The sequence below is a fragment of the Pleuronectes platessa genome, chromosome 14 (genome assembly GCF_947347685.1).
Source record: "Pleuronectes platessa chromosome 14, fPlePla1.1, whole genome shotgun sequence".
Taxonomy (NCBI): Eukaryota; Metazoa; Chordata; class Actinopteri; order Pleuronectiformes; family Pleuronectidae; genus Pleuronectes; species Pleuronectes platessa.
The window spans coordinates 25259933-25279247 of record NC_070639.1 but is presented as its reverse complement, the minus strand read 5'-3'; the positions used below and the strand labels follow the sequence as shown (position 1 = coordinate 25279247).

The following is a 19315-nucleotide window of genomic DNA, read 5'->3' as shown; positions in this document are numbered from 1 at the left end:
TTATACCACTTTATTCTTATTCCATAACTTTGTCATTTTATTTATTTTATTTCAACCATATCTAATTTTTTCTCTTTACAGCCAAGGTGGCGATTACCTTTACCCAAAACCTGACAGACACCAGTGCCAATGAGAAGGACACCACGGTCACCTTTGAGTGTGAAACCAATGAGCCCTTTGTTAAAGTCAAGTGGCTGAAGAACAACATGGAGATCGTCTCCGGAGACAAGTACAGAATGCACTCGGACAGGAAGGTTCACTTCCTCTCTGTGCTGATGGTGGAAATGAGGGATGATGCCGAATACGCTTGTGTGGTTATCGATGATGAGAACATCAGGACGAGTGCAAGACTCAATGTTGAAGGTAACCTCTTCCCATCTGCTGTCTTACCTGCTCTTATTCAGGTAGTTTGGTGGATAATAGCTCACTATGTTGTTTTTATCCAGGCGCTGCCCTGGAGCTCATCAAACACTTGGAGAACATTGAGGTACCAGAGACCTACGCTGGAGAGTTTGAGGTTGAGCTTTCTCGTGAGGACGCTGAAGGCAGCTGGTTCTTCAGAGACAAGGAGCTCTCTTCCGGCAGTAAATACACAATGTCCTCCCGCCGAGGGAGACACACCTTGTCTGTCAAGGATGTCAGAAGAGAGGACCAGGGAAAATATACCTTCGTATGTGCAGATCTGAAGACCAGTGCCTCACTGAAGATGAAATGTAAGAGATGTTCAACCAAACCTCTGTTTTTTCCCTCGTCATCAGCTGCACGCTGGCCATTTGACATTCTGCCTGTTGTGTTTTAGTGATTTGTAATGGTTGTATCACGTGACTGTAATGATGTGTCTCCACCACCAGTGCGCCCAGTAACCCTGATGCAGCCATTGACCGACCTCACAGTCTGTGAGGGTGACATCGCTCAGCTGGAGGTGAGGTTCTCCCAGGAGAATGTTGAGGGAACCTGGATGAAGAACGGCCAGGCCATTTCTGCTTCGGACCGCATCCACATTGTTATCGACAAACTGGTTCACAAGCTGCTGGTGGAGAACGTCAGCAGAGAAGATGCTGCCTCCTACTCTTTCTTGGTTCCTGCCCAAGACATCTCCACCTCAGGCAAACTCAGTGTCCAAAGTAAGAGTCAGAATTGGTGTAAGAAGTTGTATCCAATCGTAATCATCTCTTTGGACGTCTCTAATCATAATGTTTCATCTCTGATCACAGCCATTGAAATTGTGGTGCCACTGAAGGACATGTCCTCCATTGAGGGCACCAAAGCTGTTTTGGAGGCCAAGATCTCTGCTCAAGATATTAACTCAGTCAAATGGTTCCACAACGACAAACTGCTGACTCCTAGCGACAGAATCCAGATGGTGGCCAAGGGAGCCAAGCAGCGTCTGGTCTTCAGCCGGACCTACGCCTCGGACCAGGGACACTACAAACTGGTGGTCGGCAAAGTGGACACCAGCTGCAACCTAACTGTCGAAGGTAAGAGTGATTCTATTTTCCTCTGGTCATAGTTGAATTTCCACCTTCCTGTACCAACCATGTTGCTGTAATTACAGAGGTTCAGATTGTGAAGCACATGGAGGACAAAGTCTGCTCTGAGTCCCAGAACGTCACCTTCAACGTGGAAGTATCTCACCCTGGCATCGACCCAGTCTGGATGTTCAGGAACCAGCAGCTAAAATCTGGACCCAAACACAAGATGGTCTCCAAGGGCAAAGCTCACTCTCTGACTGTCATCGATGCCATGAAAGACGAGGAGGGCCAGTACACGTTCCACGCTGGTGAAAAGACGTCCAGTGCCAAGCTGTCTGTCTCAGGTCTGTCTCAACCAGAGGACGTTACCACCTTATTCACCCAACTATTGGTGACGCATCATCAGCCACCCTGCTGCCTCAGAATCATAAAGTAATCTTCTTGTTCTGCCACCAGGTGGTGCCATCACACGACCACTTCAGGACGTGACAGTGGCCGAGTCTCAGACAGCTGAGCTCGAGTGTGAAGTCGCCAACGCCAACGCTGAGGGGAAGTGGCTGAAGGAGGGTCAGCCTGTGGACTTCAATGAGAATGTGGTGAGCGAGGTGAAAGGAGCCATCAGGCGCCTCATCATCGTCATCACCAGACCGCAGGACGTCGGGGAGTACACCTACCAGGTGTCCAACTCCAAAACCACCGCCAACCTCAGGGTGGAGGGTAAGCGGCCCCTTCTTGCTGCACTTGTTCAGTGTTCATGTTTTCTCATTTGGTCATGTTTTAATAATAATAAAACAGTGTCGGCTGAGTAAAATCTGTAAACGAGGTAAAGGACCAAGTTGAGAAATGCAACTGTTAGCATGAAGCTAACAGGGATTTATCGTTGGTTTATTCTTCTAAAAGGCAGAAGACCAGTCACATTTATGTAACAAATTTTAGTTTATGACTTTTATTTTGATTAGCGGTTAATAATATTAAAACTTTACTCACCTCTGTTCATTCCTGCTCCCTTCAGGATAAACCTTCGTAATTTTAATGAACCATTGAGGAAAATGCACCAGGACAAACTTCACTGCACAACTTCAATTGTATCATCACCATATTCTTTATAGTTTTTATAGTTTTTATCTGGTTGTATTCCGTCTGTCAGCGGTGAAGATCAAGAAAACTCTGAGAAACCAGACGGTGACAGAAACCCAGGAGGCGGTGTTCACGCTGGAGCTCACGCACGCCGACGTGAAGGGATCCCAGTGGATCAAGAACGGCGTGGAGCTGCAGAACAGCGACAAGCACCAGATCACGTCTGCCGGCGTGGTCCACACCCTGAGGGTCACGAGCTGCAGCTCCCAGGACGAGTGCGTCTACTCCTTCAAACTGGGAAAACTGTCGGCCAGCGCCAGGCTCGGCGTGGAGAGTGAGTATCACTGAGGTTCTGCAAAATATCTGTCTTTGATTGGTAACAAATTATTTATATTATATTTACGATATTGCTAAAGAAAAAATAAAATATGAACCATTAATGGACAGATGTAAGACATATTGATATAAGGAATTATATTTGCAGGTAAAGTGATTTTAAAATTAATTAATTTTGATAGTTAAATGTTTCTTATGTCCCGAATCAGCACTTTAGAGTCATTTTCCCATGAAGGGTAAATTATGTTTAAATAAAACATGACAACTAGGAGGTCACCTTAGTTCACCTTAGTTCTTTTAACACACTGCTGCCATAATATATATTTTTTGAAATACCCTTCAAACCCTTATAGCTCTGTCCTGTGTTTACATTTTGTACATTTTATATATTGACAGATTATATTGCACATTATTATACTGACACTCTCAAATATCATTAACTTCAAATGTTTAGCATTTTCTCATTTTAACTTTTGATGGCTCTTGTCTGCGACTTGTTTTCTGCAGCGATCAAGATTGTGAAGAAGATGAAGGACGTGACTTCCTTGTTGGACGGCACCGCCTCCTTTGAGATGAGCCTGTCACATGACAACATCCCCGTCAGGTGGATGTTTAAAGGTGTGGAGCTCAAGTCGAGCAACAAGTGCAAAGTTCTGTCGGAGAGGAAAGCTCACAAGCTGATTGTGCAGAACGTGAACCCCAGCGACGCAGGAGAGTACAGCGCGGTGGTGGGTCACCTGACCTGCAGCGCCACACTCACTGTGGAGGGTACGTCACGTGAAATATGAACTATTACTTCTACATGATGACATTTATCTGCAATTACAATCTTAGTTTAGTGTTTAGAAGAACACATTTTATAAATTATTGTAGATTGACATTAATGTCAACATTATTATGACATTGTACAATTTCAAAATGTGAACGATTAACAGTCAAAGGTTTAAACTCTGAGTTGAACTTGTTTGAAAATAAAACAAAAGATTTTTAATTTGTTGATTTTTGTGGTTTGACATAAATTTAAAAAAAATTATGTTTAATAAATGTTGTTTCATGGCATTAAAAACTTTTTTTTTTAATTTGTGCAAAATACATTTATGGGGAAGTTGCTGCTCATCTATAACCATAACAATTGCTGGATTTGTTGCTGCAGCTCTGAAAGTCACCAAACCCATGAAGAGCGTGGAGGTGCCAGAGACTCAGGTGGCCACGTTCGAGTGTGAGGTTTCTCACTTCAATGTCCCGTCCACGTGGCTGAAGGACGGCGTGGAGATCGAGATGAGCGAGAAGTTCAGGATCGTGGTTCAAGGAAAACTTCACCAGCTGAAGATCACGAACACCAGCAGGGACGACTCTGCCGAGTACACCTTCGTCTGTGGCAACGACCGAGTCTCCGCCACGCTCACCGTCAGCCGTGAGGACAAATCAAATCCAGTCACTACACATAACCTGGAAACTTTTCATGAGAAAGACTTATATTCAGAATTTGATAAAGCCCAGAAAGATTTGAACTGTGTCGGATTGTAATATATTGTACTAGGGATAATGTGAAATTATAGTACAAGAAGTACAAGAAGAACATTTTGTGTCTGAACCAACATGTTTGTTCTTCTCCAGCTGTCATGATCACATCCATGTTGAAAGACCTGAACGCTCAGGAGAGAGACACCATCACCTTCGAGGTCACCGTCAACTACGAGGGCATCACCTACAAATGGCTGAAGAACGGCGTGGAGGTCAAGTCCTCGGACAGATGTCAGGTCCGCAGTCGGCAGCTCACGCACTCGCTCTCCATCAAAAACGTTCACTTCGGAGACGGAGGAGAATATCAGTTTGTGGCCGGCTCAGCTGCCTCCGCCGCAAATCTGTTTGTGGAAGGTAACGTCAGCTTGTTTCATGATCTGAAGAATCTGGAAATATCATAATAACACAAAACAATCTTGAACTGATTAAGTACGATGTCTGAAATCCAGCCCTGTGTTTTATATCCACATTCTGAGGTAAATGTTTTTCGCTGTTTTCAGCTCGAGTGATTGAATTCACCAAGAAAATCAAGGATATGAAGATCACAGAGAAGAAGAAGGCGATTTTTGAATGTGAGGTCACGGAGCCAAACATCCAGGTGACGTGGATGAAGGACGGTCAGGAGCTGGACGTGTCTGAGGAACGGTTCGTACTGTACTGCTGCTCGCTGTGTGCTAACATTCACCAAGGCTCTTGACTAGTGCTAAATATGAGCTGCCATGTCGTGTTCTCAGGTACGTTGTGACAGCAGAGAAGTACGTTCACCGTCTGATGGTCCAGACGGTGCGTATGTCCGATGCCGGAGCATATTCAGTGGTGGCTGGATCGAGTGTCTCCAAAGCTCAGCTCATAGTCGAGGGTCGCGACATCCGGATCTCTGAACCTGCTGAGCGGGAAATTACAGTGAGACGGCTGCTTTAAATATCAGCAAAGCTTCACGAGTACATTTTGGATGAGTCATGTGATTTATGAGATATGTAAATCTGGAACATTCCTTCCTCTTTCCAAGGTTCTGGAGAAACAACGAGCGACCTTCGAGTTCGAGGTGAACGAGGACGATGTGGAGGGTCGCTGGCTGAGGAACGGGGTGGAGATCCAAGTCTCTGTTGAGGAACGCTTCAACTACGTGGCCATCAGAAGACTGCACCGCCTCACCATCTCCGAGACCTACAGGAGTGACGCCGGGGAGTACATCTTCATCGCCGGCAAAAACAGGAGCACTATGCACCTCCGGGTCAACAGTAAGTGAGGCATGAAGGTGAACCATGGAGTGAAGGGATCATATTTAAAACATATCACCAACTCTTTGTTTCATGCTTCGTTCAGTCCCAGAGCCTCCGCAGATCCTTCGCCACATGGAGCCTCAGTCGGTAGAGGCCGGTAAACCTGCTCGCTTCTCCGTGAAGGTGAGCGGCGTTCCTCTGCCTCAGGTCTTCTGGTACAAGAACTCCCAGGCCCTGTCTCCGGGCTTCAAGTGTAAGTTCCTCCATGACGGCGACGAGCACACGCTGCTGCTGATCGAGGTCTTCCCCGAGGACTCCGCAGTCTACAACTGCGAGGCAAAGAACGACTATGGCACCGCCACGAGCACCGCAGCGCTCAACGTGGAAGGTAGGACGTTACACGTGCTGGTCAAAGAGGAGGGACATGTTTCAGGTAGGACATGTTAAGACGCAGGTTTGTGTGCATCTTAGTTTCAGAAGTGGTTTCTCCGGACTCGGCTGCTCCTGTCGCTCCACCTGTCGTCATCTCACCCATCGCCAACACTTCTGCCCGTGAGGGAGAACCGGCTCGCTTCCAGTGCAGAGTCCGTGGAGATGGTAAGAAAACTAAACAGCCCGGTCCCCTCCCTCATCTCCCCCGACACAGCGCTCACCGCAACCTTTGTCCTCCATCCAGATGTGAAGATCAGCTGGTTGCACGAGGGGAAGGACATCAAGCAGTCGGACTTCTTCAGGATGTCTCAGTTTGACGACAGCTGTCAGCTGGAGATCTCCAGGGTGTACCCAGAGGACGAGGGCGGGTACAGCTGCGTGGCCACGAACAGCGCCGGCACCGTGTCCTGCGCCGCCACCCTCACACTGGACGGTAAGTTGGTTACCGCCATAAACTTTTAAATAAGTGGAGCAGCAGCCGAGGTCGACACTAATGTTCTCAGATGTGTGACATCACAGCGTCTTTCTGAATCCTCATCATCCAGATGAGCAGCAGGTCCGAGTGTCTCAATGTACGACATCGACTGAAGCTCATGAAAGGAGAAGATGACTGCACTTAACACTGTGTATATATATATATATACACACAAACTGCACTCAACACTGTGTATACAAACAAACAGCAGTGAATCTCACATTTAGTCTGAATGAGTTTCATGTTTAAATCCTAATGTAATAATAATAATAATCTGAAATGATGTAGATGATCAGACCTCAGCCCCTGAAGTTCCACTCTTTGTCTCTTTGTGGTTTTGTTGTGTATCTTTGTGGTCAAAATGGCCGACGCTGACTGGGATGAATGTTGAATCTAATCAACACATGGAACATAAAGCAAACCAGAGAACAAACTTCTTTCTTTCAGGACAAAAACAAAAGCTGGACAGTCTAGCTGAGACACATGTGTCCGCTCGCCTCACCAGTCTAAAGAAACCCCCCATTGGTCAAAGGCCAGTTTTCATCCAGCCAATCACAAGTTGCACGGTGCCGCACGGCGAGGTGGCCCGCTTCCATGCATGTGTGTCCGGCACGCCGAAGCCAGAGATAAGCTGGTTCCACAACCGGCAGCCGGTTTGGCCCACTAAGAATGTGGTGTTTCACTTTGACGAGGTGACCAACACGGCCACGCTCATCATCGTGGACGCCTTCTCTGAGCACGCCGGGCAGTTCACCTGCAGGGCGGCCAATGTCTCTGGAGAGGCGGCGTGCTCGGCCACCCTCACCATTACTGCAGAGGAAGAAGGTAACCTGGTTCCTCGGCTGTAGCCAGACTCCCTCTGACATCACCCATTTCTCCTCCTGTGAGATTAACTCATGTCCTGAGGGGACGTCCCAAACTAGTCCAGGACAACATCCCGTCTCATTTTAGAGTTTGTTAAAGACCTTTATGAACTCTGATGAACCAGGAAAGACTCGCTGAATAATTCTAACTTTTCTCAAAGTGACCCTGTTAATACAACAGGTCGGGACATCCCTCAGACTAACTGCACTGTTCCACTGAGACACCCCTCCACCTCCTCTTCTTCATCAATGCACAGGAACAAACTCCTCCTCACCCTCATCTCTTCAACTTCTCAGGAAAACTCACATGTTTAATAACCCCCTCCCTCCAGGAAACCCTCCTGTGATCCCTTTGTTCTTTTGGGTGGAATCTGCAATGCGCTTGTTGGTCTTGTTTAGAGATGATTCAAACACGTTGAGGTGTCGCGCTCACTCCTCATCATGTTCCATACTAACCACACAATCCACACGTTATTGTTGGACTTTAGTTCAGTGTACTTTGTCTTATTTTTATGTTGAAGAATAAAGTTTGAGACTTTATGAGCAACGACAGTTTGAAGGTGAATATAATTAAGCAGAGATCAGAGAGCTAAGTGTCTTTTCTCTCTCCTTCACAGTGACTCTTGTGAGAGAGCAGATCGAAGCCAAGATCGATCAAGAAGTCAAAGGTAAGAACACGTGAAGTTCATGACGATCACACATGACAGCAGGTCACCGTCACACGTGAGGAGCAGGCCGAGCGGGTCGGGAACCGATTGAGCAGATTTCTGTTTCACGCTGTGATCCGACCTCTGACTCCGTGAACACGAGTTGAACTGGAGACTCTGTGGAGACAAATCTGATGTATTGATGCATTTGTTACGGGGACTTGGGTTACAGTCTAGAAGCCTGCATCTACAGACTTCTAGAGCTCATCGATACGACATGATGTTAAACAGTCCCTTTACATGATCCATTTCCACAGCTGCATGTGGTCTTCATGTGTCCTGACAGAAAACTCCTGGTGTTTGTGTTTTTCTACCTCCTCTACTTCTCATGGTTTCCTACAGACGAGCACAGAACTTGCTTGTTCTGGGTTTTGACACCTGCGTTTTTGCATCCAAGAGTTTCAATCATTTTGGCATGACGGATCTCTGGTCTTTTCCCCTGAAAAGGTGCAGGATATATATCTTTTAAAGCTCCCAGATTTGAAATGCCCTTTAAAAGATATGGAGGTTTACTGCATCTGGAACTGATACCGTCCTCCTGCAAAATATTTCTTAGCCTGGCTTGCAGATAGTGGGATGTGATTCCTGTGGTTTGCATTCTAAATAACAACCAATATTAGTTCGAATAAACGCCTTCTCACTCAGTTTTAGCTTAATTTGTTTAAGTTTTAGAATATTAATGCACCATTCATTTCCTCTTAAGTTTAAGGATTAGAAAGGGCGTTTATTCTCCTGTCTGCAAGTCAGGTAAGGAATGTTCTATAAAAAAAAACATAGCAATCATGAAAAGGTTAAGCAAGCGACTGCTAGCTGCACATACTGGAGATATGCATTTTTTAATCATAATAAAACAATTTATGTTTTGAAGAAATTTCCACAGACGAAGGATCAAAACTTCCTGCAGATTTCTAGTAAAAAGAATCAAGTCTTGCGTTTATTCGAACAAATATGGTGAGTGGAATTATTTATTATGGCATTGTGACTCCCAGCATGCATTTAATATTTCCATTAATGATTCATTCAAATTCCTCTCTTTTTGAACTCCTTGAGGCTGATTTGTTCTGACGGTTGTTTTTCTTTTTGCAGAACTGTTTTATCATGACAGTCAAGGAGACGCATGTCTCAGCAGCGTCCCCAGCACTCGACCGCTGAGAGGAGCCTTCTCCGACACAGAGGACTTCCTGGATCACGGCCTGGTATCAGCTAACCGCTGCTCCAGCAGAACCTCCTCTATTAGCTCGTGGACGGACAACATCAAACCGTCTTTCACAAAGAAACTCAAGTTCCAGTCAGTTCTGGAGGGAGAACCGGTTGAGTTAAAGTGTAAATTAATTGCTTGTCCTCCACCAACTATTCTGTGGTTTCATAACAATAGATCTGTTCCCAAAGAGCGTAGACGTAGGATCTGCACTGACAGCAGAATGCACATGCACACTAGCAGCCTGGTTATTGATTGTGTGAGAGAGAAGGACTCGGGCAGTTATAAGGTCATGGCGATAAACTCAGAGGGTTCTGCAGAGTCCACAGCATCACTCTTGGTGTCACTAAGGGAGGAGCAATCTGCAAACTACCTTGGTTTTGTTAAACGCTCGGCCAAAGCCCATGAAAGTGTCGACACTATGGCAGAGCAGAGGAAGGAGAGGAAGTTTAGGGTCGACCTCCGGTGTGTAGGGTCTCCGTTCGACAAAATGTCTAAAGTTTATCAGGGACGAACTCGGTCTAAGAGTTCTCTGGTGCGCACAGTGTTCTTTCGCTCTGGTTCTCATTCAAAAGAAAAAGAGTCAGAGAAAGGGTCTAAATGTTTGGAGACTGCCTCTGAGCGTGCTCCATCTCCTCCGCCCATGTTCGACAGGTCTGAGCGCTTCAATGACAGGTTCAGTGATATCTACTGTGACCGGCGCACCGATGCCAAATTCAGTGACAAATTTAGTGACCGGTGCAGCGACCGATACAGCGACAGGTTCAGTGACACTGAGAGCCTTCACAATGAGGTGAGAACTAAACTTACCACGCTCCAGAAAGCTGTCAAACAGAAGAAGAGGCTTTCCATCTCCACCATGTCGTCCTCTGAGTTTGAGTTAGAGTCGGTTACCAGCGAGCCAAGTTATACCGATTATGTTGAGCGGCTCAGGGTCAAACCTGCGTCTCTGCCTGATGTTCAACATTTGAATCGATCACTGGATGTTGGCGAGAGCCGCAGGGAGTTTCCAGGTAAGATTACCAGAAGGGATCCCTTGCAGCCTCGTGTGAGGCATTCATTTGAGCCTCAGTCCAGAACCAGGGCTATTCAGATCATGAGAGGTGAGCTGGTGGAAACACTGGTGCAGAGTGCAGAAGAGAGATCGGGTGAAAGATGTTCAGGGACATTGGAAGATAAAAAAGTCGAGAGTTTGAGTGAATCTCAGGCAGATGTTAGATTGAAGAAGATAGTAGGTGAGCATCACCGCGTGTTTGCTACAACACAAGAGGATGAACTACGTCAGCTTGAAGCCCAAGACTCTGAAACATATCCAGAGACTACAAGCTGCACAGAAACCAGGGAGTCTGTCCGAGATGGGCCCGGTAAAGGAGAGATTGTCACATCTGCCAGAGAGAAGTTCCTTAGAGAAGCAGTGACATCAGAAGACAAACCGACAGCAGAATCCATTGAGCTATATGAAGGTGAGTCTTTGAGGGCTCAGTATGAGAAGAGCCTGGAAGCCGATCGGATGGAGTGTGAAGCGAAACTCTTGACCTTGCGGATCAGGAAATGGCAGCAGGGAAGTAGGCCATCGGAGGAGGAGGAGGGGGAGGGGACATTTCCCAGGGAAACTGATCTGCCCATGGAGGCAGATCAGTACAGTTTCACTCAGCAGGAGGCAAAAGAGAAAAGAGAATCTGTAGGCACAGTAACGGTGCCTTCGATTGCAACTACATCAACCCTTAAATCACCTGAAGTGAAAAGCAGAGGAGAAGAAATGGAAACATCTGCCTCCCAGCTTGAGAAGACATTCAAAATGGAAGCAAGGTTAGAAGGCATGGAAGGTGCAACACCAGCCACGATCACACAAAGATCCCCAAGAATTAAAGCCAGAGCATCAGAAGCGAATGCAGAGTTGTACTTCGGAATAAAGACCAGTGCAGAGGACAAATTTAGAGAGTTTCCCAGACCAAGAGAAGTCCGATCTGTCAAAGCAAGGTTACCAAGTGAAGCTGTAGCACCTCACACCTCAGCAACAGATGAGCTGTATGAACAGGAACATGCAGGTAAGTCCTTGAGGGCTCAGTATGAGAAGAGCCTTGAAGCAGAACGGATGGAGTTTGAAGAGAAACTTCTGGCCATTCGGGTCAGGAAATGGCAGCACGGCATGCAGATGTCAGAAGACGAGCAATTCCACCCTGAAACAGATCTGCCCAAGCCAGCAGAACCACAGTGCATGGAGCCTGAGGGGCACATCGAGGAAAGAGTAACTGTAGGCAATGTTACCTTGTCAAAGCCCACTAAAGTAAAAGGTAGCGTGGAACTGGCTGAAACATCTGGCCCTGAGCCTAAAGCTAGAATAAAAACCAGACGGACAGAGCTGGAAACTGAGGCACAGAAATCACCCAGAGTAAAAGCTAAAGCAGCAGAAGTGGAGACTGAATCTCTGCCCCGAACAAAAGCCAGAGCTCAAAAGATGTTTTTTGAGAAGACAAGAGAAGAGTGTGAGCTTCAGCTGTCACGGGAGAACATCTCTGAGCTGAAGAATGAGAGTGAGAAGTTAGTCAGTGAAGAGGAAGCCTTGAATCAGAGGATAATGAAATGGCAGGAGAATGTTCTGATGGAACAAGACCAAGCTGTGAAGCTGGAGTCTAACTGGTCGGAGGGTTACTCACTGCTGCAGGAAAAAACGACCTCTGAGTTTGAAAGAAACGTTGCAGAGTCTTCTGCTGTAGAATCTGTTCAACAACTTGAAGGAGCCCACAACAGCAAAACGTCCCCAGGGAGAACAGCCAAAGATAAATTCCTCTTGGGCGAGTCTGTTGCTTCTGCTTTCCAAGATCTGCAGGGGGAAAGTCTTCAGTGGCCAGCCGCCGGCGATCTGCCCACAGAGGGGCGTGAGACCAGGCTGAAGAGGGACAGTGAGTACTTTGTTAGTGAGGAGGAAGCACTGGCTCAGCGGATTCTGAAGTGGCAACAGGATGCTGTCGAACAAGAGGAAGTAGCTGAGCTGGAGTCTGGGTGGACATTGGATAGTCAATGCAAATTGCTTGCCTCCATTTTGCCATGCGAGTCAGTCGTTCCATCTGAAACCCGCCTCACAGACCTTCCGCCTCCACATGCAGTTGGATTAGAACCCGCTCCTCCTCATGAGTTTTCTTCTATAACAAGGTATTCTCCGACACGACCCGGGTTACCTCACCACGCAGATGTGCCTGTCGAAAGTTCTGATGATTTAAAAGACACGATGGTTCCCGAAACTTCACCAGTTCGGGGGCACTCTCCAACCCGACTTTCAAATTTGCCTTTTGAGGGATATACATGTGCCTCTGCTCAGGAGGAAACCCCTCATAAACCTGCCAGGAGACGTTCCCCATGCCTTGCTCAACAAGAGGATCTGGAAAGAGAGGCAGAGAGGAGGTGGAGCAGGGAGAAGAATGTAACGACTGCTGATAAATCCTGTAGTCTACGCTTCCAGTCGGAGACGAGTGAAGCTAGAGGGATGAGGGAGGAATCAGAAACTACAAGAGAGAGACAACAGAAGGGTACTGTAGGTGTGAGGATAGAAGAAAGTGGAGATTCGACAAGATCAAAACTGGGCAATGAAATGAGTGCAGAGAGTCTTAAATATGTTGCTATAAAACAGGATGAGCAGAGAGTCCAAGAGGTGTCAAGTTTAAAAGAGGCAGTTCCCAAATGTCAAGGGTCTGAAAGCGTAACACAAGAGGATACACGTGCTGGATGCTCCAAACCAGTGTTCTTGAAAGAAATATCTTCACTTAAAGTAAAGATTGGTGAGATGTCAGAGTTTACTTGCCAGTTCAACGGTGACCCTCTGCCCACGGTCACCTGGCTCAAAGATGGCCACCGATTAGCCAACAACCCTGACTATGACATCATCAGCAAATCCAGCAAATCAAATCTAACAGTCTACTATCCAACAACAGAGCACGAGGGCAAGTATGACTGTGTCATATCCAATAAACATGGCAAATCAATCTGTAGCGCCACCCTGGAAGTCTCAGACAAGAAGGTGATGAGGACGTTGGGTTTCACACAGGAGGTATTTGTTACAGAAGAGCTTGAGAAGAGTGAGAAGCAGAAGGAGAGCGTGATGGAGGAGGAACTTCTGTCCAACATTGATTCAGGAAAGGAAACTCTACAGGTTCCTCAGGCAGTGGTTCACAGGCGCCGCTGCTCGGATGAATCTTTCAGCTCCTCACCTGTAGAAATCAGAATTACAGCTGCCACTCCTGTCCCTGAGATGACTGAAGAAAGGAGTGAGGTCGAATCTCAGACTGTCACAGAGGAAATGTCCGATGTGCCCAGCGATGATGGAGCCTCTCAGACCGTAAAACACAAGTTCACATTCTCTTTTGACGTAGTTGGTGAAGCTCCTCGTGTCATCAGTGAACTAGAGAATCTCACCTGCTCTGAAGGCCACACTGCTGTGTTGGAGTGTGTAGTAGTAGGTGAGCCTGCCGCTGAAGTGGCATGGTTCTGTGATGATGTTTGCCTCAAAATCACAAGTGAAAAATACAGAACTGAGTGGGATGATAAGGTGTATCGGCTGTATATTAACAGTTTTACGTACAATGATGCTGGAGTTTACAAATGTGTTGCCAGAAATAAACTGGGAGAGGTTACAAGCATTGCCCATGTTTCATTCCAAGTAGCAGAGCAAATCTCAAAGTGTGGGGAAGCTCTCAAGGATGATGGTTTTACAGAGGATGTGAAGAAACCTGCTGTATTCCATAAAGCTGCCTTTAGTAATGCTGAAGCTCCATTAGAGATAACAGCCAAAGCCCCAAGATCCAGACCTGGTGTGTCTCGAGAGCCTCACACGATATCCGGCTGTGGTCTGCAGGCTTCTGCCGCTGTGATAAACATTTCTCAGATTAAACAAGCTTTTGAGTCAGACTCTCCAGTTGCATTAATGACTCCAGAGGAGCAGAGAAGTGAAACGCTGTTCCCTGAGGAGTTTATACCTGCAGTCGCAATCTCCCTTGACCATCAGGTAACATTCTCTGCACCTAAAGCTGACTCCACACCTGCAGAAGGTAGTAATAGGTTTGCTGCTGATATAGCAGAAGATTGTTGTTCTCTCAAAGCTGTGCCTGATCGACAGGAAGCTGCCTCTTCCAAGATCCTCCAGCCCACCTCCACCCTGGAGGAAGACAGGGAGATGTGTGTGATATCAGGGGAAACCACAGAAGAAGAGTTGATAGCAGCAAGGCATTATGCTGTTAAACAGTTTGTAGATGAGGTGCAGCAGTCTCCAGAACTGGTCAGGCCAACACCACAGAAACCTGTTTGTGTTCCCGTACAGAGGGAGACCGTAACAGAGGAAACCATTCGTACGTTTGACAGAACTAGCAGCTTCATTCCTTTCCAGTCTGAAAAAGTTCCTGCCGTTAAACACAAAAGAATTTCAGAATCTCTTAAAGTGGAGAGACAGAGTGCAGCAGCAAGGTCTCCCTCCAGTCACAGTGAAGCTGAAGCTGTGAGTGGGGATGGTGTTGTGGCGGAATTGACCGAAGAGGAACAACAAGAAGTTAAAAGAATCAATGAGGGATATGTTCTAATGCCTGAGGTGGAGCATGCGAGTGAGGACGTTGAACTTGTCAGTGAGAAGTTCATTTCCATCCCAGAACCCTCGATTGACAGTGGTGTGTTCCTCAGTATGATGGACTCTCTGGCCGGTGCAACAGAAGTGGTAGAAGAAATATTGGTTGGAGAAGTAGTTGAACCTCATGTGAAGGCAGAACCGGATCCTCTTCTTTTCGAGTCCGGAGAAGACTGCAGAGTGGAAGCATTCATTCTGCCTGTGGTTGATGCTGGACAGGAAAGAGGTAGTTCAGACAACCCCCTTGTGGCCGATGCTGGGGGAGCAGCTGTAGCTGTTGGCTCCATGGAGGAGGAGGAGGTAACGTTTGGTGCCGTGTATAACTACTACAATCCTCCAACAGACTGGGGAAGGCCACTTTCCCCTGAGTCTGAGATGTCTATAGAGGTTGGCAGCAATGCGAGCGAAGAGATGGTCGAGGTCGCTGAGAGGTTCTACACTCCAGGCTCCTCCACTGAGGTCTCGCAGCCAATTTTAGAATCCTTTCACACTCCCCAGTCTCCCATGTCCTTCCATTCAGCCAGTTCTGAAGCACTAGGTGGGTTTATGACCCCCCAGGAGTTCCCCCTCTCCCCCGCCGAACAGAAAAGACCCTCAACAGGAGGCTCCAGCGAGAGGTTCTTCTCACCACTTCAGTTCCTGACATCTCCCACTGAAGATGGCATTGAAACAACAACTGTTGGAATAAATGTGAATGAGAACCAGTTCCTCACCAGAGGAAGAGGGTCTTTAGGTCTCGTGACTCTCCAGGAGAAAGTACAGGGAATCCCTCCTGCCTTCCTTAAACCTCTCATTAAGAAAAGAGTGTTTGAAAATGAGTCCCTAATGTTTTGTGCTGAGGTGTTCGGTCTACCTTCCCCTGAGGTGAAGTGGTTCTGCAACAAATCCCAACTGGAGGCAGGTGAAAGGGTTAAAATGGAGAGAGATGGTGATAGTATCTCACTAACAATTCATAGTGTCACTAAAGCCGACCAGGGGGAGTATATCTGCGAGGCTGTAAACTATGTCGGGGAAGCCAGAAGTGTTGCTTTAGTAGTCGTCGTCTCACAGGAAGTGAGGTTTATGCCGGCGCCACCTGCTGTCACTCATCAACACGTGATGGAGTTTGACGTGGAGGAAGATGACTCCTCTCGTTCTCCGTCTCCTCAGGAGATTCTGCTCGAAGTTGAATTGGATGAAAATCAGGTGAAAGAATTTGAAAGACAGATTAAGATCATCACCATTCCTGAGTATTCAGCGGACAACAAGAGCATGATTATATCGCTCGATGTGTTACCGAGTATTTATGAGGAGGGAGCTGTGGACTTTGTCACGCAGGAGCACGATGATCTGAAAATTGCCTTCGAGGTCACAGAGATGCCTCCGAGGTTCATCAATCCCATCTGTGACATGGAAACACCAGAAGGAACCACGGTCATGTTCGAGTGTTCACTGATGGGAATTCCCTCTCCCATTGTGTCCTGGTTCAAAGCTGAGCAAAAGATCCCTCACAACAACAAGAAATACTTTCACTCATCCGACGGAGACAACCACTTCCTGAAGATCTGTAAGGTGTCGCCACAGGACAGTGGCGTGTACGCCTGCAGAGCGATTAACGTTGTTGGGGAGACTCTGTGCCGCGCCTCACTAGTGGTGATCAGTGCCAAGGTTTTCTCTGGAAAAACCCGGGGCAGGGAGCTGACCGCCGTGTCGCTCGGGAGTGCAATCGTCCAGCCGCAGAAGTTCGATCTGATGGTGGGCAACACGTCGTTTGATGGTGAACAGGTGTCAGAGATTGAGCTTGAGTTTGAGTTTGAGCAAGAGGCCGATGAGGCTCAGCGGTCGGTCAGGCTCGTGGCCAACACCGACCACGAGACGAGCGAACAGGGAGAGAAATATGTCAGTATCAATTTTGATGTATTTGCTGAGCCAGCAAAAGATGATAAGATTGAGTTTAAAGGGAAGTCATCCGATATGTGCAGCTTCCAGTTCCAGGTGACTGAGACGGCCCCTGCATGTATCATCCCCCTGAGCAACATCACAGCCGCGTTAGGGACCCCCGTTATCCTCCAGTGTCTGGTCAGTGGTAAACCAAACCCCACGGCCCAGTGGCACAAAGACGGAGACAGAATCTCCGACAGCAGGTGTTTAGTCCAGGAGAAAACCGCAGGACATTTCAACCTGCTCATCACCAACGTGACCCAGAGTGATGCTGGCGAGTATAAGTGCATCATCCAGAACTCCGCCGGCTGCACTGAGACCACAGCGCTGCTCAAGGTGTTCTAGAGGTCGAAGGTTAGAGGCTGTGTGCTCAAAGAAAAACTTCATGGTGATTTGTTGTGTAACTTTATTACAGGTTGTTTTTTTTACATTGAACAAAGATTAAGAAAATAAAACATATGACTTTACTTGGAAACTTGAAAAGTCAATCAAAAGACTAAATTAAGCAGAAAATAGTTTCCCTTATTTTCTGATCCAGGTTTGATGAATTGAACATTGACACATAACTTTGAATCCTTTGGGTCAAATTCAATTTACATTTTTATTTATTTATTGGAAGTCTTGTAAAACATCAGTTTTGTTTTAATATTTGGTAGAAAATCTGTTTCAATGTTCGTTTTTGTTTTCTGGTAACATTTTAAAATCAAGCTGCTGTAACTGTGATTCAATAACATGATGGAATAATGTCTTTACAAGGAAAATATTACAGACCTGTTTTTAACATTAGCTACAGATGTTGATCACATCAGTGAATTTATCGTCTGTAAATAAGAAAATAAAATGTGTGTGAAGCAAATATCTACACACAAAGTAATGAGAAAAGGATTATTGGATCAATCCGCACAGAAAAAAGAGTATGACAATTCAAACTGGGACAGGAAAGAATCAGCAAAGGGAAAAAATTGTCCAGTTCAGTGAAACATTTAAGTTCATGTGAGTTATCATTTTTTATAAACTTCATCTTGGAGAACCTGAAAAGATGTCAAATATAATAGAATAATGATAATTCAAAACATGATAAATATTTGCTGTCAGCTCAGTAAAGTTACTAAGTAAAAAAGTTACGATAATTCTGATATCATAATTTTAAGCAGTCACACTATCAAAAGTAAACCTGGAAGCTCAAGATAATGTTCATATTGCAAAAATGATTCAGTTTTTTAGGATTTAATCACTTTGTTTTGGGCTTTTGTGTTTGAGTTTTCTCTTTGGGAAAATCATTTTTTAATTCTTAAAGGAAGTTTTTTAATTTTAGAGTAAGCTGATTGATAAGTTAATTTTCAAATCGATGACATTTCGATGTAAGTTTTGATGTTTTGTAAATACATGTAATTTTGGGTGGATGAGTAGAATCAGAGGAAAAGTCAAATCAAATCTTGCATTAATAGAAATTTGTGGATTATTTGTACAGACATGATGTTGGTTTGTCTCAAGTGTTTGTATAATAAAATATTTGATGATGTAATGTTGGAGTATGAACTTGTCTTCTTTATACTTCTAATAATTAACTGAGGTTCACATTCTCAAATCTAACGACAAAATGCAGGTGTCAAAAACAACGGGATGCATGTTGAGACCATGTGGTTTCTATCTCAACCAGTGGGGATCACTGGTTTCTGAGAACACAGTCTTTATGTTTATTTTTTAACCTTCAAAGTTTTTAACGAAATGGACTGGATGTTTATTTATGTGTAACAAATGTTCATCAGCAAATAAGAACGTACCAGCTATTTATTTATTTCTGCTTGAGATTAAAATGGATATTTGGTCCATTTAGCCTTTAACTCTTACTTATACTATTATCATTAATGTTAATAATAGCATAAGTAAATCATCATTGAGTTTCAAATCAAACCCAAAAATGTGATTCTTATATAACAGGTCAAGTATTTCAAATGTGTCACACTTAAAGCAGGGTTGTCCTGTTTTAATCACTTAGTCGTTAGTATTCCTGAATTCATTGATATCACAGTATTTGTGTTGTGGATATTGTTTTCAGTCTTGCTCAATATTTCCTGACAGAACGTCGTAGCACCACCATCACCACCGTGGAGGAGCAAGAGGAAACCTACAGCACTGGTGTCCAGTTACCCCAGAAAACAAAAACACTTGAACTCAAACCAGAATCCAAACGTTACTCTTCCTCTTTAGAGAAGAAGAAAGAAAAGCCAGTTTTCCTCAGCCAGCTCTCTCCCATCGCCGTCACCTCTGGGGAAACAGCCCGGTTCACCCTCAGAGTGTCCGGCTTCCCCAAGCCAGCGGTGCAATGGTCTCATAATGGGAAAGTCATTCAGAGTTCTTCTATTTACAAAGTGATAGAGGAGAGGGAGGAGTTCACATTAATCCTAACTAAGGTCACATCTGAGTATGAGGGCGAGTACTCCTGCACTGCCACCAACAGGTTTGGTCAGACAACATGC

The 19315-nt window shown here is 45.7% G+C and overlaps 1 protein-coding gene across 1 annotated transcript in view; it reads left to right on the top strand.

The window, feature by feature from the left end:
* Positions 1-19315, top strand: part of ttn.2 (titin, tandem duplicate 2) — a 172681-nt gene that overhangs the window by 13078 nt on the left and 140288 nt on the right. The window contains exons 20-36 of the mRNA XM_053439091.1: positions 82-363; positions 447-713; positions 852-1124; positions 1215-1478; positions 1556-1816; positions 1929-2189; positions 2620-2883; positions 3393-3653; positions 4039-4299; positions 4503-4763; positions 4910-5054; positions 5144-5312; positions 5419-5650; positions 5736-6020; positions 6104-6229; positions 6309-6497; positions 8020-8070. Coding sequence (XP_053295066.1) covers positions 82-363; positions 447-713; positions 852-1124; positions 1215-1478; positions 1556-1816; positions 1929-2189; positions 2620-2883; positions 3393-3653; positions 4039-4299; positions 4503-4763; positions 4910-5054; positions 5144-5312; positions 5419-5650; positions 5736-6020; positions 6104-6229; positions 6309-6497; positions 8020-8070 — 3852 coding nt within the window. The remainder of the gene's footprint in view (positions 1-81; positions 364-446; positions 714-851; positions 1125-1214; positions 1479-1555; positions 1817-1928; positions 2190-2619; positions 2884-3392; positions 3654-4038; positions 4300-4502; positions 4764-4909; positions 5055-5143; positions 5313-5418; positions 5651-5735; positions 6021-6103; positions 6230-6308; positions 6498-8019; positions 8071-19315) is intronic.